The 22,616-nt window shown below is 41.8% G+C and overlaps 1 protein-coding gene across 3 annotated transcripts in view; it reads right to left on the bottom strand.

The window, feature by feature from the left end:
• Positions 1–22,616, bottom strand: part of NELL1 (neural EGFL like 1) — a gene marked incomplete at both ends in the record, with an annotated part of 742,470 nt that overhangs the window by 710,902 nt on the left and 8,952 nt on the right. For all 3 annotated transcript variants that reach the window (XM_084239443.1, XM_084239442.1, XM_084239441.1), the window contains one exon: positions 22,460–22,588. In XM_084239443.1, the coding sequence (XP_084095569.1) occupies positions 22,460–22,588 (129 nt within the window). The remainder of the gene's footprint in view (positions 1–22,459; positions 22,589–22,616) is intronic.

Here is a 22,616-nt window from a genome sequence, read left to right on the forward strand (position 1 = left end):
TGGGCAATAAATCAATAAACCCCATTCCTTACATCCCACAACACTTAGCTAGTTTACAAAGTCCTCCCCAGACATTACCACTGGCAATCCATAACACCTGGAGAAACAGGTATTATTTCCCCACTTTACAAGTGAGGGACATGGCCCAAGGTCATGAAGTTAGTCATGGTCAAGCTGGGACTTGAATCTGGGTCCAAGTCCAGAGCCAAGGCTATTACTCAATTTTATCAGAGACTGAAGAAGGGAGGGGGGAGTCTCCTTGAAAACATCAAATTTTCTTAGAAGAATTTAAGCAGCAAAGTGACCTAGATTTTTTGCCACAGCAACTCCACAGCATTTCTCTCCTAGGACCCTGTCTAAGCTGAAGCGCTCCTGCTTAAAACCATTAGTGATTCCCCATCATCTGCTGCCCAGGCACCAGCACACACAGCAAGCTGACAGCTCCTCAGCACCTCCCCATACATCCATTCATTTGGTCTGTCAGCACTGAGCTCTCCTGTGTGCCAATTCTCTCCCAGGCCCTGGCATCCCTGCCCAGAATACCTCTGGCCCAGAACATCTCCTGCCTGCTTCTCAACCTGATAAAAAAAAAAATTTAAAAAAAAAAAAAAAACTACCACAAGGCTCTGAGCACCCTCTCCTGGAACACGGTCCCAGAAAATACATCCGTGCACCACTGTGTGCACACACACCAGCAGCAGACATATTCTCTGTGATCTTAACATCCTCTACATTACATTTTCTCACACAGCTTATAGTTTGTATAAATGCCTCTCTCTGCTATTCAATTGAGTGCTTTTCATTACTTCATTTATTTAACAAATACTATCCCAATTGCTAGGATACAGCTGTTGAACATCACAAAGAACTTAAAGGCAGGAAGCTTATAGTTAGTGTGGAAGAAGATCAAATTCACATATAAATATAGATTACAATCCCTTGTGGCTCCAACTCAGGGTAATGCACACTGCCTCGGTGATAGTAATTCTCAGTTACTTTTCGATTGTTCATCCACACTGAATTTTGCACTTGGAATATTTATCATAGAATTTTGAAATAATATGAATAAAGTGAATGGTGACCAACATTTATTGCACATTAAATGTCAACTGCTTGCTAATTTCTGTGCAGGAATTACAGTGTTTAATCTTTAAAACAGTCCTATGAGGCAGACACTACTATTGTCTCCCTGTCTCACATGGGAAAACCGAGGCACAAAAAAGTTGAAGAATTTGCTCAGGGTGATTTTCTTTTGAGCATTATTACATATTAACTTAAAGGCCATCCCTGCTGTGGTGCTGGTGCCTGTCCAGGACAACATTCTGGTGCTGCCGTTCCAAATGATTTCATCACTCCCTTCACCTCAAATACCCCACTCCTGATGATGTGCCAAGAACTGCACCCCAGTCCTGCCTCTTTCCTTAGCTCCAGACTTGTAGGACCCAATGCCTCCCTCACAGATCTTTGTGGACACCAAAGAGGCTTCTCAAACCTGACATGACCTTTCAAGGCTGAATGAGAGCAGTATCTCCTTCTTCTTCCCACCAGCAACACTGGGGGAGCAGCCTTGATTCCACCAGACCCCTCACACCCCATATTCAATCTATCAGAAATTACAAATCGTTTCACTCCAAAATATACCCCAAATCCAAATGTTTCTAACCCCTCCTCCATGATGATGCTAGTCAAAGTTATCCTCTCCCCCAGCTTCCCACAGAGTCTCTTATCTATGCCTCCAGTTACACCTCAGTACTCTCCAGCTGGAGCCCCCAAGGGGTGCAGGCCTCCTCAGGTTTCTGCAGGGCCGCACTTCTCAAGGGGAACAGCCAGGTTAAGTGGTGTGGGTTTCAAATGCCCCTGCCTGGACTGCAGCTGGAGATACCAGAGAATCCAGGCTGAGACACAGCTATTAACTCACCACTGGCCTATGGACACCAGAAAAGTAGGGTGCAGTTAGAACCACACAGAAAAAAAATGACTAAAGGAAGCCTTCAAAGGTTTGTGTTTCTTTCCCCAGATTTTAAACAAAACTATTCAAGACAAATTGCTCAGGAGACTTTACCCCTCCTTCAATCAATCACCCCCTTTGAATTCAGGTAGTTCCTCCTTAGGTAGAAATCACACACCTCGGAGAGCTGCTCCCCCACCCCCATGAACGGTCACGACACCAATAGGTGTGTCTCCTCACACCACTGTTCTCCAAGCTGAAAGATGCCAAGCCTCGGGTTTTCCCCCAAGCGTGGACTTCTTGTTTTATTTTTTTTTTAATTTTCTAGAGGCATGTCTTATTTATTTATCTATTTGTTTGTTTGTTTGTTTGGTTTATACATGCACTGGGTACAGTCAGAAGCACGGGAGGGTGAGAGAATTCACCAGAGCCAGAGCGGGGAGCAGAGCAGGCAGAAGGACCGAAGTACACTGCTGAGGGGAGCAGCCGGTGGCAGGAGAGGTCTGCGCGCCATGTGGGACCCTCCTCAGGTGGCCGGGGAGCAGCCGGGGATCGAACCGGCGCCGCAGAGGCCGCGGGCAGCTTCGCAACCCAGCACTCAACCGCTGCGCCACCTGGGAGGCCCTTCTTGTTTTATTTTTAAGAGTTTTTTGTATAGTATGTTTTTTTGGTTTTTTTTTTTTTTTTGCAGTAACAATAGATTTCAATATTTCATATGATTTTTAGGAGTATAGGCTCATATCATGGACTTTCTGTTCAAACCCTACACCATTCCTGGGCATAAATCAGAACCAGAGGGATGGGTGAATCACTGCTTGCCTCACTACTGCTGTGGGAATAAAGCACAGCAATGTCGGTCAAGCATAGGGTTGAAGGGCAGAGAGATGTCTGTTCAACCACTGATTCTGTCACTTAAATTCTCTGGGTCTCAGTTTTCTTTCTTTTTGTTAAATTGTAGTATTTTATTGAGGATGCACATGATTTAGGGGGTTAGGTTCACCCCTCTTCAGATGTGTGTTACCACACCACATCAACCGCCATAGCTGAGTCTAGGTTTTTCTGATCTGAAAAAAGGCAGCTTCTCTGAGTATAAAATGTAGTAAGGCCTTAAATTCATGAGGGAATCTGAGGTTAACAATAGTCCCTTTCCCCAGAAGAATGCATTATCCACACAGCATTTGCATGCAACTTTAGAGCATCCAGTCTCTAAATCAAGGTTGCTGAGACACAGGTCCATCCTCGTCAAGATCAGTAACTTAGCTACTCATGAGACAGGAAGGTCCTAGGAGAGGGACAGGACAGGAATCAAGGACAAAAATCCTGCGTGAATGTTACTGTTCCCTCTAGCTGGTAAACAAAGGTTAAAAAACCTGATGACTTTGAGCCCAGACACCTTCTGCTATACATTTCCTTTGCTCATTGCTTTGTTTTATTTTGTTTTGTTTTGTTTTCATTAACTATCCCCCAGCCTAGGCATTTCTGAGCTATCGTTCCTCAGCTTATCAGATTGATTGCTATGAAGAATAGAGGAGAGGAAAGACCCAGAAGAAAAAGGGAGACACAGACCTTGAGACCAGACTGGTTCAACCTGGCGCTGTGGGCACACAGCCTCCAAGAGATGCTCACCTTGGCGATGGCCTCCAGCCCTGCACAGCCCCAGAGCTGCAGCTGATGTGTGTGCATAACTGACAGCAGCGAATGGACTTTAGCCAAGTCCACTGTCCTTGCTTTCTCAGCTAATAAAGTTTAATTCCTTTGTTCTTAAAACTCAGAGCGAAAACCTACATAGGTCCTGCAGGGTAAGTGATGGTCAAGCTTTTACGCCACTGGCCTCTGTGGATAACACCAGCAGCCTTGACTGCAGGAGGTGCTTGGGAGCCTGGGCATGGGGTACACATGCTTGATTGTGGACACCTCTGGTATGGTGTGGGCAACCTGAGCCTAGAGGCTGAGGATATAAGGGTGGGGTCACTCAGAGGACAGCGACAAGACAGCACGGCAGAAACCAGCTAAGAGAGGACAAGTGGCTACAAGGGAGGTGAGGCCATGAGACACTGCCAGAGAGAGCCCAGAGAGAGAGTAAAGATTCCGGGGGGAGGCAGGGCAGGAGGTCTGCCCCCAGCCCCTGTGCCTGTCCTGTGCCTTGCTTCTACTGCAGGCCTTTGTGCCCAGTACCGCCCAAGTCTCTCATGCACTAAGAGGTCTCCCTAGAGCACTCTTTGCTTTATCTTTCAATAATCAATAAGCACTGTTTCCTTGCCTGCCCTCACCAGTGTCTGTGGAGTCCTCTTTTCAATCTTGACCAGAGGATCTCAAGAGCCCTTCCCCAGGTCTGGGAGAAGGACCCCTCAGGCCAATCCTCCTACTCCTTGCAGGTGGAGAAGTGGATAGTGGCTGGTATGCTGCTAGCTCCTCCAGCTGTTTCCAGAGGGAGATTGGGGTCAGACTGCAAGGCCCCAGGCCCGCTCCCTTGCCCGCTGACACTAAGAGTAATGATATACTATTATTAAAAATCTTCTAAACATTAGTTTGTTTTCCAACTAAACTTTCATTTCCTAAATTGGAAGCATATCATTAACCTGCCTAGAACTCACAGTGCTTTGAAATTTGAATCACCAGGTCTCTGATAATTTGGCTCCATGAGGGAGGCTATGGCCAAGGTCCTGTAGGATTCAGAGCTGGGCATCATCCTTGGAAATTCATTTCCTCCCTATAATGAGCTGTTGCCAAGATACTGGCGCTCAAACCAGAGGTAGAAACACGCTCTCCCTCCCCCTTGGCTCAGACAGCCTCAGTCATTCCATCACCCAGCATTCTGAGGACATCCAATTTCCTCCCTGTTGGCTTGGCTCCACAGAGAGTTTCCTTCCTCACCACCACCATCGAGAAGGAAGCATAAAGTCAGGAGAAATGCAGCTGGAAGCCCTTTTCCTCTTTTAGTGCCCCATTCTTTTGTGAAATGTGCCCAGCACAGCACAGCAGCAGATATAAGGGAGTACATGAGTAAGTGCCAAGTGCAGAGATGATGGAGTAATAAAGAGAGGGATGGATGGATGGATGGATGGATGGATGGATGGATGGATGGATGGATAGACAGGTGTATAGGCAGACAGATGAAGATGAGCTAAAGATCAGAACTAACTCTTCATAAGATCTGAATTCTCACTTTTATTCTGCAAGGTATCTTACCCTAAAGATATCCTTTCCACTCTGAGAATTAGTTTCTTCATGTAAAAAGTAATAAAATTTGCCTGAAAGGGTGATGATATTTATAGGACACCCAGATTTATGCACTTGCTTTGTGTTCAGATCAGAGGCCTTGCAACCACTCACCATACCCTGGAGAGGCAGCCAGAGGCATCTGCCACCACTGACGCCCTGCAGACTCAGACTCCCTGCCTTGGAGACTGCTCCCAATTATTTTTGTGTCTCCCACACCTGCTCCAACAGTCGCCCACCTCACATCATCTCAGGTACTTGGGGCATCCCAGCAAGTACCTCTGAGCCTCTGAGCAGCAGCGACTTCAAAACTCCTGTGGCATCCATGCCCATGTCCCCCGGAAGTCCAGGGAGGCTGGTGCTTTATGGAGGGGATCTGGACCCAAGGAGTTGGGAGTCAACAGATTATCACTCTCCCTCTCCCTCTGACCGCATGGACTATGTGGAGATGGGGTGACAGAGCATGACCTCTGTGAGCACATTCTAATGGACTAGACAATCAGTCTGTCAGGAAACTGTGGCCTCTTATTTGTTCTCGCACCTTCTCAGCGTTAGTCCCCACTCCCCTGATACTGACTTCTTAGACTTGCAGTCCTTAATTGTCAGTGCAGAGCAATTGCTATTTACCAGGCATTCCCTGTGTGCAGGGGCAAGGGACTGAGAGCGGTCAAAACAGGGAGGGAAGAGCACAAGGGATTACGGTGATGGTTCACAGGTGATGAGGTGGTAGGAGATTGATGGGAATTTATTCATTTATTGCACAAAAATGAATAACAATGTAAGAAAATTTAATTAATTAATTTTTAAAAATGTATTTGCTGTGTGTCTTGGGCCTATGTATCATCTCTGTTAACTCCAGCCGCAGCAATAACAAATAGCATTATGGAGCATTTACTACCCGCCAAGCACTGCCTGAAGTGGCTTTAACGACCTATCAAACACATGCTACTATTATCTTCATTTTACAAATGAGGAAACTGAGTTACATTTAAGTGAAGTACCCTGCCCAAGGTTACATGGTTACTACATAAAGGAGATGAAAGACAGGAAACCCTCCTGTGAGGTGGATGACACTGCTGTCCCCTTTGATCGATGAGAAACAGAGACTCAGAGTTCAAGTGACTTGAGCAAAGTCACCATTATTAACTGGCAGAGCTGAAGTTCTGGAATACAAAGTCTACAACAGCCCCCCTAAGGATCTTTCAACCGTAATGTGTCAACCTGTTAGATCTCTGATAAAAGATTCTTCTGGTGGTAACTGCAGGTAGAGCTCAGTGCCAAGGCCAAAGTCCTTCCCTTCACCCTCTGCTCTAGTCTTCAGTCCTGCCTCATTCCAAGATGTCAAACTCTCACTACTCTCTCTCTGCATTTTCTAAAAATATCAAAACAGCTATTGTGTTAAGCTGTAACCAGGCTCAGAAATATTGGCTGCCTCTCCCCAGGGGAGAATTGTACTCTCTGTTAGTTTCAACTTAAAGCTTAGCCCTATGACTTGCTTTGGCCAGTGAATCTTGAGCAAAAGTGACACACATCACTTCTGAGCAGGAACTTCAAGGGCCAGTGGCTACTTTATCTTTCTTGTTTTCCCTTTGCTACAGCAAAGGCCAGGGTACTGAAAAAGGTGTGGCTGATTGTCCAAGAGAAGGAAATGCGAAGAAGAGAGGTAGCCAATTCATGATGGACACATGGTAGGAGCAAGAAAAAAACAAAACATGAATATTACAAATCACTCAACTTTGAAGGCTGCCAGACACCTAGGCTTCCTGTCGAAACATTTATAGCACAGGAAGTAGAGGGCCACCATAATGATACAACAGCAAATAAACTAAAAATATGTGGCATTGGCTACTGGCAGTGGACATGAAGAAAGCTGTTATTGAATGCTAAGAAGATGCTGATTCGTATTATACAGTGATGAAACATTTGGGAAGGCTGTCATCTGAAATAAATTGAAAGTGAAAAATGGACCCAATGAGCTAGAAAAATAAAAAGAATGTATCTTGATCACTACTGGCTGCTTTTGACAAGGACTAGAGGAAAAAGATGCTATACATTCCTGTCCCTAGCCACGGGATTCATATAACCAAGTCCTAATTCCCAGGAGCATATCTGAAGACAGTTTTTACAAAAAGAAACAAGTGAATATGAGATCTTTAGGATGGAGCCGAATGCAACATGACTGGTGTCCCTATAAATAGGGGGAATTTGGACACAGAAATGCACATAGAGGGGAATGATAAGAAGAGGCATGGGGAGCAGATGATGATCTCTGAGGCAGGGAGAGAGGCTTGGAACACATCCTTCCTCACAGCTCTCGGAAGGATCCAGCCCTGCCAACACCTTGACCTTGGACTTCTGACCCCCAGAACTGTGAGCCAATACATTTCTGGGGTTTAAGCCACTTGTTCTGTGGCACTTTATTACAGAAGCCCTAGCAAACTACTATAAAATGAGAGAGAAAAGAATAGGCCACCTTGTAAATGGAAATGAAAGGGAATAGAGATTCCAGAAATTCTAGAACTCCAAATACCCATGGACTAAAAAGGCAAATGACCTGTTTCTCATACATTCAATATACAACATCGGAGCAGAGCTAGGGTCAAAAGAGACAACTTTTCTTCATCTCCAAACAATAAAAGATAAAATTGAGAAATACTTTGAGCCGGTCAATCAAAACCCAGCCTTGAGGCATGGGTCAAACCAAGGTTTTGGATACCACCCATTGTTACAACATCTGAATAAATTAGGGAAGAGCCAGGAAATCCTTTCAGCTGGATAAATGGCTAAGGTTCTGGCTCTCCATGAAAACCTGATAAGTTCAATGTCATCAAAATTAATTGTGAATGTAGCTCTTGGAACATAAAACTGACCGGAATTAAATCGATGAGAAAATGACTATGTTTTATTCGTGTTTTATAGTCACCGAGCCACACTCTCTTACATAAAAGAGACTGTGACTATGTAGGATACAGAACAATATTGGGGCCTCATCCTTGGGAGGCAGTGAATGGACAGAGTTTTTAAGCTGCTATAGAGGATGATGGAAAAGAAGGCAGTCCCAGCGAAGTGAAAAAGGGCACAGAAATAGACTAGAGATCCACATCCAAGGAGCAAAATAACATGCCAGTCCCTACAGGTAGGGCCCTTGCATCTCTACATGAAATCCCAACACTGTTATAATTGTGTATCTTCCATTCTTTCCCTTCCAAAATTAAAAAAAAAAAAGCATGTAAGTTATTCTAGCTCTGCTCTAATGTTGTATATTGAGTCTATGAGAAATAGGTCATTTGCCTTTTTTTGGTCCATGGGTATTTGAAGCCAGAAGAGATGAATAAATATCTGATATAAGGAACCACCACAGGATCCTGGGCTTTCACTCTGTTGCCATGATTGGGCAGGATTTTTGTATAGTCTCCCTAGGGAGAGGCAGGAGGGGAGAGTGTTTTTTGAGCTGAAAGGAGATTGAACCAAATATTTATGATGAGAAAAGAAGCCTATAATAAATGGTATTACCATTCACAAATATTTGCTGCCTTTTCCTGGGCAAAGGCCACTTTCTTGTTCCGTCATTGACTTGCTATGAGCAAAAGTAATGAACTTCTAGACAGAGGCTTAAAGGGCCAGCGTATGCTTCCAAGTTCTCTTTTTCCTGTCACAACCACTGGCAATGTTCTATATAAAGGATGTTCTGTCAGCTTGTTCCAGAATCCCCAGCTGTCCCATGGTAAGCCTGTCGCGAGAAGTCAGCCTTTGTTGTTATTAGCTGCAGCAAAATCCAGCTATACTAAGTGTGACCACCATAAATTTCCTCCTCCTTGAATGGTTCAAGCCGATATTACCTCCACCTCATAAACATTTGGCTCTTCATTCTTCTCATCCCACTGGGGCTGAGTTTTAGAGTTTCTTAATTCTAAAATCGGGACAACTGGCCAAGGCTAAAAATGAAAAAAAGCACTGGGCAGAGAAACCTAATTCAAAGAGTAATAATACATTTTTCCAGATGATAGAGTTCACAGCTTATTGTGAGGCTGTGTTTGCAGGTTTGACACCATTACACAACAAATAAAACCATGTAATCATTTCAAGGACCACCATCTTTCAGGCAGTCTTTTCTAGTGAGGGAGAGAGGTCTGATTTATGTCAAGTTATCACAGGGGGTAATTCAGAAGGCAAAGGAAACCTCTCCAACAAAGTGGAACTTTAAACATGACTCTTCCGACTTTTTACCAAAAAGGCATTTCGTTTCCCCCGGACTAGAGATTCTGAACCCTGACTACCAATGAGAATCATCTGTGAAATTTGTACAAGACTATCCAAGTCTTGTGCCCCACATTAAATAAAATAATCATAATCTCTTAAAGGTGGGTCCTCAGCATCAGAATTGATTAAGATTCCCCAAGAAATTTGAATGTGAAACCAGGGCTGAGACCACAGCACCAGACAGGAAGTCCCCTCAGCAGTGGTCACGGTTGTCTCCACAGCTCTCTCTAGCACCTGTTACTGAGCCTAGCACCGAGATGAGGCAAAAAGAAAATAAATCCATTAAATGACTAAAGACAATACTGAGTAAATTAATTCTGACCCTGGGCAGGCCCTTCAATGCCCTTGTTGGTTTCTTCCAATATATTATATACACTATCTCATGGTTTAAAATTCTGATACTTTTTCTAAAACCATGCTATCCAACATAGCAGTTACTAGGCACATGAGGCCACTTGAGTTTAAAGTGAAAATATTTAAGTGAACTTTAAAAATTCAGTGTCTCAATTAATTAGCCACTGTTCAAGTGCTCAGTAGCCATATGTGGCTTGTGGATACCATATTAGATAGTGTCAATATAGAATATTTCTATCATCACAGAAAGTTCTGTTGGACAATGCTGTGCTGGAATAACCAATTTCTATTTTTAAGAGATGCAAGTGACCTTGGTGATTTAATCCAACCCTCTCCCTTTATAGATAGTAATGAAATTTAATGATAATGAACATAAGGACATAAACATGGATCCAAAAAACAACCACATAAAATCAAGAAGAGAGAAGTCAGAGCTTAGCAGCAGTGAATGGAAACACAAAAACAAACTTCTGTGGAGTCTGAGCCCACAATAAGCTCACTCGGAATTAATTCTGTGATGGGGCTTGATCACAAGAACTAGAACAAGAAGGGGATGTGCTGCCATGTCCCGGTCAGACCAGACTGAAAGCATCATATTCAGTTCAAGACATGAAACATCACTGAGGGCATAGACAAACGAGCAGGCATTCAAATGAGAGAAAAGAATGAAGAAATTCAAAATGATGTCCTATCAGGAAATGCTGCAGTAACCAGGGATGTTTAGCCTGGGGAAAGGAAGAGACAAAAGACAGAAATCTTGCAAGCTGTCTGCAAATATTTGAGAGGGTATCTTACAGGGAAGGGATTTAGACTTTTTCTCTGTGGTCACAAGTGCCTTATTAAGTCATTTCTTTTTTCATGAACTGGACAAATCTTCCTTGGAGGCCAAGGACAAGTACAAGTGCTGGCAGCTGATTTACAGCAGAAAAGGAAATCCATAGTCATGGAAGTATTTACAACCTGCTGGGCAAGAAAACTAAAGGAAACAAAAAGAAATGTGTAATTTCAATTTATGATAAGAACACTGAAGGACTAATCACCAGGAAGTCATGGAGGACAACAAAATAGGGCACCTACAAAGGTAAGATAACCAGAGAAGGCCTCTTTGAGGAAGTGACATTTAACAGTAAGAGGCTGATACAGGAAGCATAGGAACTAGGAGGTGTTCCCGGCAAAAGGCCAGCAGGAATGATGCTGTGGGTCAGGGAAAATCTTGGGGTATTATCCAAGGACCAAAATGTTGTCAAGTGATTGGAGTGATTTAGGTGAGACCAATGAAAGGCACTGCATTAAACCAAAATCTGTCCTCCTTAATACATTTCTAACTAAGTAGTCCAAAAATAATGAGGTGCCTCACGATGTATTGTTATTGCCATCACTGGAGGTGACCAAGCCTAACTGATGGACAATTAAGGACACCCTTAAACAATCCTCTTTATGGTGAGGTATGAATTTTAAGTATTTAAGATCTACAGACAAGGACCCATGCACAAAGACACACATGAAGTACTGAGTGTCAGAAAACTGAACCAAGTCATATTTCCATCAATAGGCAAATGGCTGAATGCACTGTGGTATAAAACAGTAGTTCAACCTACAAAACTATGTCCTCAAAAGAATAATGAATGAAGTAAGTTTCAGAAAGACCCACACTATAGGATACCATTTATACAGTTGTTTATTTTTTTTTAATTTTTCCATTGTATAACTGTTTAAAATATACCAAACAAAAGCTAACATTCACTGAGTGCTTACTGTGTGCCCAATAATGTCATAATACATTATAAGAATCAATTCACTTAATCCACAGAGCAATCCTATGAGATAAGTGCTTCATCCCCCTATCACGCACGGGGACAATGAGGCACAGAAGTTAATGAACTTGACCAAGCTTTCACAGCTACAAAGTCAGAGCTGGGATTTGAATGTAGGTAGTCTGGTACCTAATGCTCTACATTTAAGCATTAAACATATGATCTCACTATTATATATTTTGTATATGGATGCATATAAAATATATTAGTATGGAGATATATATGATTATGCACATACACAAACATACACGCACACATATGCACATGGGCTGAATAGTAACCAAGCATGGTAGTGACGGCCTTGAGAGAGGGATGAGCTGGGAGGGAAATATAAGAACTTCCAATTATTCTGTAATTTTTTTAAAGGTTCCACACCAATATAACAAAATATGATTATTTGTTCATTCTGGGGGGCAGCAATAGGGTTGTTACTTATATAATCCTTTGTGGTTGTCCTTGTTGTTCTTTGCAAAATCATTCTCTTACCAAGTTATAATTTCTATGACTTTAATGCCTGGAGCACTGGGGAAGTTAAATGATACACCCAGGAGGCAACAGTGAAAGGGGCAGCCTCGAACCCATGTCCCCAGGCACATAGCCATATGCCTGCTCAGTATCCCTGCAGTGCCAGGAAGTCTGGATGCCTTATTTTTTAACAGACTGTAAGCATGAATCCTGAGCCAGCCTAGCTTATCATTACATCTTGGCTCTACTTCATGCATTGGCTGCATCCATGAGAAGTTGTATTTAAATAAAATATTTGCATATCAAATCATATCTTTTTCCACTGATTTACATTCTAATTTTAGAGATGTGTTCCCACAGAAAAGAGTTGAGTCCCAATATGTTAAAATAAATCCCAATTAAGATTCACAGCATTCATCAAAGAGCACTGCCATCAATGCAGATCTAATTCTCCCACAATGCTCTCTCCAGAAACTCTGGTCAAACAGCCACAGAGACTACATTCTAAGTGGTTACATATTAAAGTCAGCCCCGTGGTTAATTCTGATTTTGCAGTATGTTCACTTTAAGCAGTCCAACAAATTACCAGGTGTTCATATCCAGGTACTCAGCAGGCTCCTCCAAGTGAAGGAATCATAAAATTCTACTAAATGGAATTCACCAACTGACAAGATAACCATCTGTCCCAGTTGATTTAAAATACCTGCCAAAAGATATTTTGGCAGACGTCCTTTGGTTTCTCTTAAGAGAAACCATATCTCTACCTCATTGAACTTAATTATTCATTCCCACTTTTATGAAGCAGGGGAAATCAACCAGGAGGTGGGTTTGGGCTAAAACACAGACTCTGCAGGTAGAGAGTCCTGAGTTCAAATCCTATATCTGTGATGGCATAGCTACTGTGAGTTGCTGGAACTATGGGTCTCTGTTTCTTCAGCTATATAATGGATATAAAAATAGTGCACATATAGGAGTGAGGGTAGATGGATTAATAGGAAAATAAATTTTAAGAATTGAAATAACCCTTCTTTGAAAAAATCCAGTTCAGACAAGTTATTCATCCTTGGTACGTATTAAGCATATTACGCTACTGCCAATCTACACCTCTTGAGAAAAAATGATACATTTTCCTGAACTTAAATACATGAATCATTTAATGTTATACAACTCCCTTAATGTTTATTTGCTTATTACCTATTTCCCCTTAAGATTTGCAATTTTTCTGATAGCCCTCTGCTATTTCCTTGGACATGAAAGAATGCCTAGCACATAGAGGTACCCAACTAAATATGTAATGAAAAAGGTACACTTTCTGAATAAGTACTCCTAATAATACTGATTAACATTTAAACATTTTATCACTTGTGATGAATTTATATTTTCTAAATTGACTGTTAACTATATATTTTTTCATGGATATTACCATTACCCAATGTCCAAAGAAGAAACAAATTCCATAGGTGAAGTAGCCTGCCCAAGAGCTCAACGTGTTACTGTGGAATTGATGTCTATATCTGATAGTTTCTAAAAAAGAATTCTCATCTTTTACATGTTCTCCTGTCTCCCCTCATCTCTACTTTCCTGAATATACAAGTTGATGAGAGAAAGAGCATAGCTGAGAGAATAGATTTCAGTACAGATGTTAGTACAGATTAGGGAAATAAGTGCAGAGTTTATTTGCTCTATGATATACATTTAGTCACATAGCCATTTAATGATTTTCTAGAATATGCCAGTGCAGGTGTTAATTTGCCCCAGAGAGGGACTTGAAAACCCACTCCACTCCAGCAGCTGGCTTGAGTTTTATTTTGGCAAGAGTAAAAATACCTATATTTGGGAAATGTGGGTATGAGAATTGAATCACTCCGCTAATTGATTAAATGCAAAGTTATACTAAATCACTCCACTCAAAGTGAGGTTGACTCGTAAATGTTCCCAGAGGTAATTAGCGACTAGGCGCATCCAATCAACAGAAAAAACAATTCAGACTTGGGCAATAGTGGGTGGCAGGAAATCTGGAAGATCAGCATTAAACAAACCCTTTGGGTAACTCCATCTTACTCACATTTTCTAAGCATTAGGAGCTATAGCTCAAGCTTCAAGCACTACTTTGTGAAAATGGTTATACAAGGGCAGTGCTCCTAAGAAAGAGAAAACACACATTGAATTTCTGTCCATCTTTCAAGGTGTGGTTCAAGTGCCAGCTCCCCCAAGGAGCCTCCCCCAAGTTATCTGTGAGAAGAAATCTCCCTCTTCAACATACTGGGGACTTTATGCACCCCTGGTGCAAACCAGTTCTCTCCTCCTCCACATTTAGAGTGACTCAGGGCATGCTGTCTTTGACCTTCTAGGATGCAACTTCACTGAGGGCAGAATATTTCATCTGTGTCCTTGCCAACATCTACCACAAAGCCTAGGATGCAAATTGGTGCAAAAAGCCTCAATTTTCTCCTTGAAGTATCACCCATTAGCCATTGTTCTTTCATGTCACATAAAACAATCAGCTTGAAAGATATTATCTAATTTTTTTTCTTTAGAAAGTCTTTTAAAATAGAACTCCTAGGCCTCCCTCGTGGCCCAAGGGGTTAAGACGCAACCTATTAATTGGAGTGTTTTCACTATCCACAGCCACTGCAGCACAAGTTCCATCCCCAGCCAGGGAGGGGACCCACACACGTGGTGCAGCAGACCTTTCCTGACTTGCCCGCTGCTCCCCTCAGCAGTGTATTTCAGCCAATCCACCTGTTCTGTTTCCCACTCTGTCTCTGTTGAACCCTCTCACTCCCCCACAACTCTGGCCTGTCCCCCAGTTCCTGTATGTATAAATAAATGAACTTTAAAAAAATGAAATAAAATAAAACAGAACTCCTAAAAAGTATCACTTTCCTGGCAGAAAGAGAGCAACACTAAAAAACTGGCACTCATGCATATTCCAATCACTTTTATAAATGAAACACTAGTGGGTAGTCTTGTACTCCCAACTATTTAACAACAACAAAAAACAAAAACTGTCAATAGGGGAGAACAGTTCCAAACCCTCAGATCTTCTCTAAGCCCCACTCAAAGGGATTTCAATACAAGCTTTGAAAGTTTAATGCTGGTATTTAGGATGATTTTCAGCATAGAGAAGACCTATGCCAACCTTACACCTACCCCTTCATTCTCCCTGCTCCCATGCTCAATCCCTAGTAAAACATGATTTATGTCACGCAAGAAGAAAATAAAAACCTTACTTATTCTATTCTATACACCATGGAAGGACAGGAGTGACAAAGTTAACCTTAAAGACCTGGGTAGTCCCCAAATAAATCCCTTTAGGCTCTGGAGCTGGTTTAATTGGAGTGTTTTCACTAAAGTGAATTTTCTGCTTAAATTTGTCAAAATTTTCACTCCTCTAATGTACATCAACTCAGAGCTGTATTTGGAATGGTGAACTGTGATAATAAGTGAGGGAAAGAATGATGTACTTGTTTTTTACACTTTACACTTACCAAAGTACTTTCTTTGTCATTTGATTCATTTTCATAGTCATTTAATTCTTATAATCATTCTTATAATCATTCTGTATAGTCTTCCCATTTCCAGAAGTGGAAACTGAAGCTTGAAGACATTAAGAGACAATACACCAGCAGTCCTAAGTAGTGTTTCAAGGAAGCTTCATTTATTCATTGATAAAATGAAACAATAATACTTGCACCTTGTATGGTGGCGGTGAAAATGAAACAAATACACAAAGGATTGAGCCCTAATCTTCCTCCCTAACCACTATGCCAGACTCTCTGCAGGCTAAAATCTGACATTAGTAACACCGAAGACAAGTGATATACATAGCAGAAAAAAGCCAAAGTTATATCCTATTACTTAAAAACATATGGACTCACATTTAATGAGCTCTCACCATATACTAAGTACAGTTTTAGCACTTTAAATGTATTGATTCATTTCATCCTCACTACAACCATATATAGTATCATTATTGCCCCATTTTATCAAAGAGTAAATGAAGATTCTATGTGGTAGACAACCTAAGTAGCTTGATAGTTACTATCATGTATCAACTTTTTAAAAAGTAGAATGTTGCAGCCTGTGCCTACTAACTAAACAATGGTGCAACAGTAAAATTTCTGAGCCTGTCTGTACCTGCACTGTCCAATATGGCAACCCCTAGCTACTTAACAGCAATTGAGCACTTGAAATATTACAGGTGTGGCCAAGGAAATGAATTTTTTATTTTATTTAATTGAATTTAAATTTGAAATGAATATTCAATGAAACAGCAGTTTTTCAAAAGACACTGGACATCACTTCATTGAGGGGCAGTGATCCCAGAGAGATGGAAAACAAGAGATGAGCCCCATAAGCACCCAAGCTTACTGCTGCTCTGAGGGTGTCTAGGCTGGGACGTAGGAAGCAGGAACTCAGACAGAACCCAGCAGCCTCCCAAAGTCAAGATGAGGAAGCTAAAAGTTGAGGACCCAGATCTCACAGGACAGTATACATGAGAGGAGACAACAACACAGAAAACTAAAGGTGACTCTCAAGATCAGTACTCAATTCAGTGCAGATCAGTGTGTGGAAGAAAACTATCCAAGGATAGGGAAACCACCCAAAAGCAAGAGTGTCCAATATACTTGCAGGGCAGAGAATAATACCTATTTCCATCAGTCAAACTGGAAAATATTGTAATTCAAGGGACATTAGGTAAAATACACAGAAATTCTTGCCTCTGTGATGGGAAATAATTAACTCTATTCTAGCTCTTCGCACTAATGCTATACTGGGTCACTTCAACAGATCTTAAAAGTATGATCCAAAGAAATCAATTATTCCCCAGTAACTTAACTGAGTCCTAGAGCAAAATTCAAAAACAGTTATAAGAATACAAAAACATCCAGTACCAAACAAAGCAAAATTCACAATGACAAAGTTCAATCGAAAAATACCAGCGGGGGCGGCCTCCCTGGTGGCACAAGGGGTTAAGCACTGAACTATGAAGCAATCCTCGGCTTCTGCAGTATGAGTTCAATTCCTCCGGCCAGCCAGGGAGCAACCCACATGGTGAAGCAGACCTCTCCTATCTCGCCCGTTGCTCCCCTCAGCAGTGTATTTCAGTCAGTCTGCCTGTTCTGTTCCCTGCTCTGTCTCTGGTAAATCCTCTCATGCCCCTGCATATCTGGTCTGTACCCCAGCTCTTACATGCATAAATAAATAAATCTTAAAAAAAAAATGCCAGCAATGAAAGGAAGCAGTAGCAAGGAAAAAAATTAATCAGAATCAACTGGGCACAGGTACAAATAATAGATTTAGCTTTCAAAGATATTTAAACAGTTATTGTAATAGTATTTCATTTATTCAAACAGGTAGATGAAGACAGGAAGATTTTAAGAGTGAAACTGAATTTACAGAGATGAAACTACATGAGATTTTTAAAACTGAGTGGGACTAACAACACACAGAAAAGAAGACCTCAAAGGAATAGTAAGAGCAGATATCAAGAAAAGAAAATATTATTTTTAAAAATGAATAGCTACCACTTTGCTGTGGAACAGCTTTAAGCAGCTTAACACATATATATTTGGAGTCACTAAAAAAGAAAAAAAGAAAGGAACAGGAAAAAATATTTGAGGATATAATGGTGATTTTTTTTTCAAATTTAATGATTCTCAATAGATCTCACACATAAGAAATAGGAAAAAAACCATACCAAAGCACATCAGAATCAAACTTCTAAAAGCCAGTGATAAAGTTTTAAAAGCAGGGAAAATACTTGCATTCCCTAAGGCAGTACAAGGATAGAATGACAACAGATTTTTCAGCAAAAACAACACAAGTGAGAACAGATTAACCTCTCTAAAGTACTGAAAGAGAAAAGTGTCTAACCAGGATTTTATATCCAGCAAAATTTCCTTTAAAAATATAGATAAAATACAGACCTTCTCAGACACACAAAAGCTGAAAGAATTCAACACCCATAGTACAGTGCTAAAGGAAGTTCTTTACAAGGGATAAAAATGACAACAGATGAAAATATTAATCAACATAGGGGGATGAAGAACACAGAAAATTATCTAAATCTGTTTAAAAATACACTTATCAAATCAAAATGGCAATGTAGTTTATAATTTATAACATAAGTACAAGTAAAATGTACAACAGCAATAAAATGAGGTCAGGAAGAAAAGCATATACTATTAAAATAGTCTTGGGGCTTCCCTGGTATCTCAAGGGGTTAAGTGTCAGCACTATAATGCTATCCAGAGCCACTGCTGTGTGAGTTCGATCCCAGGCCTGGGAGATAACCCCCATGGCGCAGCAGACCTCTCCTGTCTCACCTGCTGCTCCCCTCAGCAGTGTATCTCAGTCAATCCACTTTTTCTGTTCCCTGCTCAGTCTCTGATGAATCTTCTCACCCCCTGCACCTGTGGCCTGTTCCCCAGTTCTTGTATGCATAAATAAATCTTTAAAAATAGGGCCTCTCTGGTGGCGCAGTGGTTAAGATGCAACCTATGAACCTATCCACAGCCACTACAGCATGAGTTCAATCTCCGGCCAGGGAGCTAACACACATTGCACAGCAGACCTCTCCTGACTCGTCCACTGCTCCCTTCAGCAGTGTATTTCAGTCAATCTGCCTGTTCTGTTTCCCACTCTGTCTCTGGTGAATCCTCTCACTCCCCACCACCTCTGGCCTGTACTCCAGTTCTTGTATGCATAAATAAATTAATCTTTAAAAAAAATAAAAAATAAAATATAATATCTTACAATACATATAAAGTTGTATAATGTAACTTGCAGATAGCTGATGACAATTTACAAATGTATACTACAAACAATAAAGAAACCATTAAACAAAGAGTTATAGCTAGTAAATCAACAAAGGAAGTAAAATAAAATCATAAAAATACTTTAATTAATCTAAAAGAAACTAGAAAGTGGGAGAAAGATGGAATAAAGGACATATGGGACACTTAGCAAAAAGACAAATTTGAATATATTTTATGACTATCCAGATTGCAAAAGATGACAAAATTAGGAGATTTACTGTCAGGAAATTCTGCTCTGAACACTGGAGAGCATTATTCTGCTTATCACAAACTCTGCCCTCTGACCCACAAAGATGCATGTCTGTTCCACTATACTGAGCTCATCTTAGTATCACCTGAAATCTCACCCTGTCAGAGCATCAGCTCAAAGTCCAAAATTTCATTGAATCTCATCAGCTGAAAATATTGCAACTCTTGGGCCTCCCCGGTGGCGCAGCGGTTGAGCGCTGGGTTGCGAAGCTGCCCGCAGCCTCTGCAGCGCCGGTTCGATCCCCGGCTGCTCCCCGGCCACCGGAGGAGGGTCCCACATGGCGCGCAGACCTCTCCTGCCGCCCACTGCTCCCCTCAGCAGTGTACTTCGGTCCTCCTGCCTGCTCTGCTCCCCGCTCTGGCTCTGGTGAATTCTCTCACCCTCCTGCACTTCTGACTGTACCCAGTGCTTGTATAAACAAACAAATAAATAAATAAATAAATGAAAATAAATCTTTAAAAAAAAAATATTGCAACTCTTACTACCTAAATAACCTAAATCAATAATAAGTGAGACTCTGATTATTATGCATCTGGGGCCAAATTTCTCTCCATCAATGGATCTATGAAACTAGAAAACAAGTAATCTGCTTCCAAAACACAATGGTGCAACAGAAATAGGAAGCCAGTTATAGACATTCCTGCTCAAAAGAGAGGAAATGGAAAAAAGAAAGAGATCACACCAGTCCCAAAAAAAAACTCTGAAAGCCAGCAGGACAAACTCCTTAGGGTTCCAGGGCTTTAATACTCTGTGATCCTTGGCTCTGTCTTCTGGGCTGTGACTCGTTTCTGAGTCATTCTTCCTTTTTCATGAGTAGTAGCAGGTGTTAGTAGATGAATAGTTTTATCAGTCTGTTTACTGCCTGTAAACTTTGGGGACTCAGTTGGCTTTCTTTCAGTTCCTCCTCTCTTGTCTCCTTTAGACCAAACTGGCAGTGATTCTGCTGGTAGAATATGCTCACAAATAGTGAGGGTCTCTGGCCCACTATACTAGCAGCTTCTCCACAAAACATTTCCTAGATCCCATCTCTATTCCTGACTTCTCAGATGGCTATGGGAATCCACGAATCACATATCTGATGTCTTCAAAGAGCCTTCAGTGTGACTGAGAAGTCTTATCTTTTGATCCTTCAGAGGCACTAGCTAAAGGTTGTTCAGTCATACCCCACGTGGACCCCATATAGTCACAGGGGTCCTATTAAGTGAAAGCAAACTCCCATATTGAAGTTACTCTTTCTACCAAAGAAGCTAAAAATTCCTCCCTGTAGTTTGAACCTGGTAGACATCCCAAAGGCAGTGACCAAAGCAGAAAACAGACAAAGAACAGAATTCTAGCCAAGGAAGCCCACTTGTGAAATAACAAATGAGTGAATGAATAGTGGGTAAGGCAGGTTGCAAACCTTTTATAGAGCACATTGGATGGAGGAAATTTTAATTCAGTTCAAAATGATTATCAATCAACTACTAGGTGCATGCTCAATACTTGGTTTAAAGAATGTAGGGGTTTACAGACAAGCAAGATCTCTGCCCTCGTGAAGTCTACAAATAAGCCACGCTTCCACAGATATGGACAAAGTATCATCAGTGCTGATGATACTTAATCTGCCCAGATTAAGAATGACAAGGCTTCTCAAGAGTAACTGAGCAATCTGCACAATGCAAAGAGAAAAGGATTCCAGTATGTAATTTCAGTTTACATACTTCCCCAGTTCCTTAGCAAGATTCAGTGGAAACTAACATATGTGCAGTCTTATTGCCTATCACCATATAGCTACAGATTTACTATATATCATTAAGGAGACTTACATTATCTGCACAGTAAATATGTAAAACTTACCCCATAACATTGTTTCAGTGATTCTGAAATAACCCTGTCACTACCTTCGCAAAAAACCAAGTTCAAAGTACCCTACCAGGTATTTCCACAGGGGATCATCAGGCTACCTGACTAACCCGTCTGCTCAGTCACTGCCCTGAAGCAGCCTCCACAAAGGCCCCGAGTGCTCTGAAAACAGATCAGGAAACACCACTGTGACTACAGGCAGGGCTGAGGTACAACAGTCCACAACATGTGGTTCCCCACCTACCAGAATGAACACTGGCCATTAGCCACCAGGACACCCAAGCCCAGGGCTAAATATCAGTTCTTCCTACAGGGTCCAATGTGACTTCGTCCTGTCTCCCTCTCTAGCTATTCACCACCTGCTAGATACCTCTCTGCTGGTTCTGCCTTAAGACCTTCACACTTACTATTTCCCCTGCTCAGAATGTTCTAGGCCCCCACTCCCTTCCTGTTCATTGTACAAGTCTCTGCTGACACATCACTGTTCTCAGGGTAGCCCTTCTCAGACCACGACCATCTCCCCGCCCCAGTGCAGTAGAGCTCTTTGTGCTATTCTTACCTGGCAGCCTACCCATTCCCTTCATGGTAAGTACAGCACTTGTAATTTGGTAGTTGCTTGTGCGATGACTGTTTCCCTCACTATATTTCAGGGCTGGGCTACACCTGCCTTATTTACTATATGTTGCTGGTAACCCTACTATTAGGATGTTGCCTGGTACACAGTAGGAGTTCTGTAATGATAGCTAGTACTCACTGAGGATTACCTGTATCAGGCACTGTTCTGATCTCTTTAATGGATTAGTTCTCTAATCCTTGTAAGCACCCCATAAGGTAGGTAGGCACTATTATTTCAGATGAGAACACACAGAGAGTCAGGCTAGGAAACCGCCCAGTTTCAAAGTCAGTAAGTGACAAGGTTGAGATTTGAGCCCAGACAGTTGGAGTCTAGAACCATGCTTTTAAGGAGCCCCCTCTATTGCCTTTATGAATGCATGTTAAATGATTTAATGAATTGTGGTCAAGCTTATACTGGGAAGAACCAATAAGCTGCTCCCCTAAGAGAATGCAGCCATCAAACAACCTCTGTGTTGGGGATCAGTTCATCAGAGGAGAGATACAGATACCAGAGTAGGTGTAATATAGGTAAAGAATAGACAATAGTTGAAGAAACACCCTATAAAAATAATATTGCAGGCCAATGACTTCTAAGGACTTTACATCTTCATTCCACTATCAAGCCCCACCAAAATCCCCAGGGAAATATCTCACTATCAAGGTAAATATCAGTATTTCACTACCATGCCCTCGAGTGCCCCCTACCCTTAGAGCACATGCCAAATACATGAATATTCTTCATGACGATAACACAAGAGAAACAGCAGAGATTGATTCTCCGACAAATACCACCCCAGCTGAACACTCTCCAGACAGACCGTCCTCCCCAAGCTTGGTCCCCATGCAAAAAAGGAAGTGGCTCTATTACCGTGAAATAAAAAGGCTTTGCTGGCGTTGTGCAGCCCGGGCACCTGGGTGACTCCAACGGTGGTGTTCACGAGGTCGAGCTCAGTCATAATGTCCATCTGAAGGTCTGGGTCCATCCCAAAGCCCAGCACTGAAACAGAACAGAGAGCTGTCTTGGC

This window comes from Talpa europaea (genome assembly GCF_964194135.1).
Source record: "Talpa europaea genome assembly, chromosome: 1".
Taxonomy (NCBI): domain Eukaryota; kingdom Metazoa; phylum Chordata; class Mammalia; order Eulipotyphla; family Talpidae; genus Talpa; species Talpa europaea.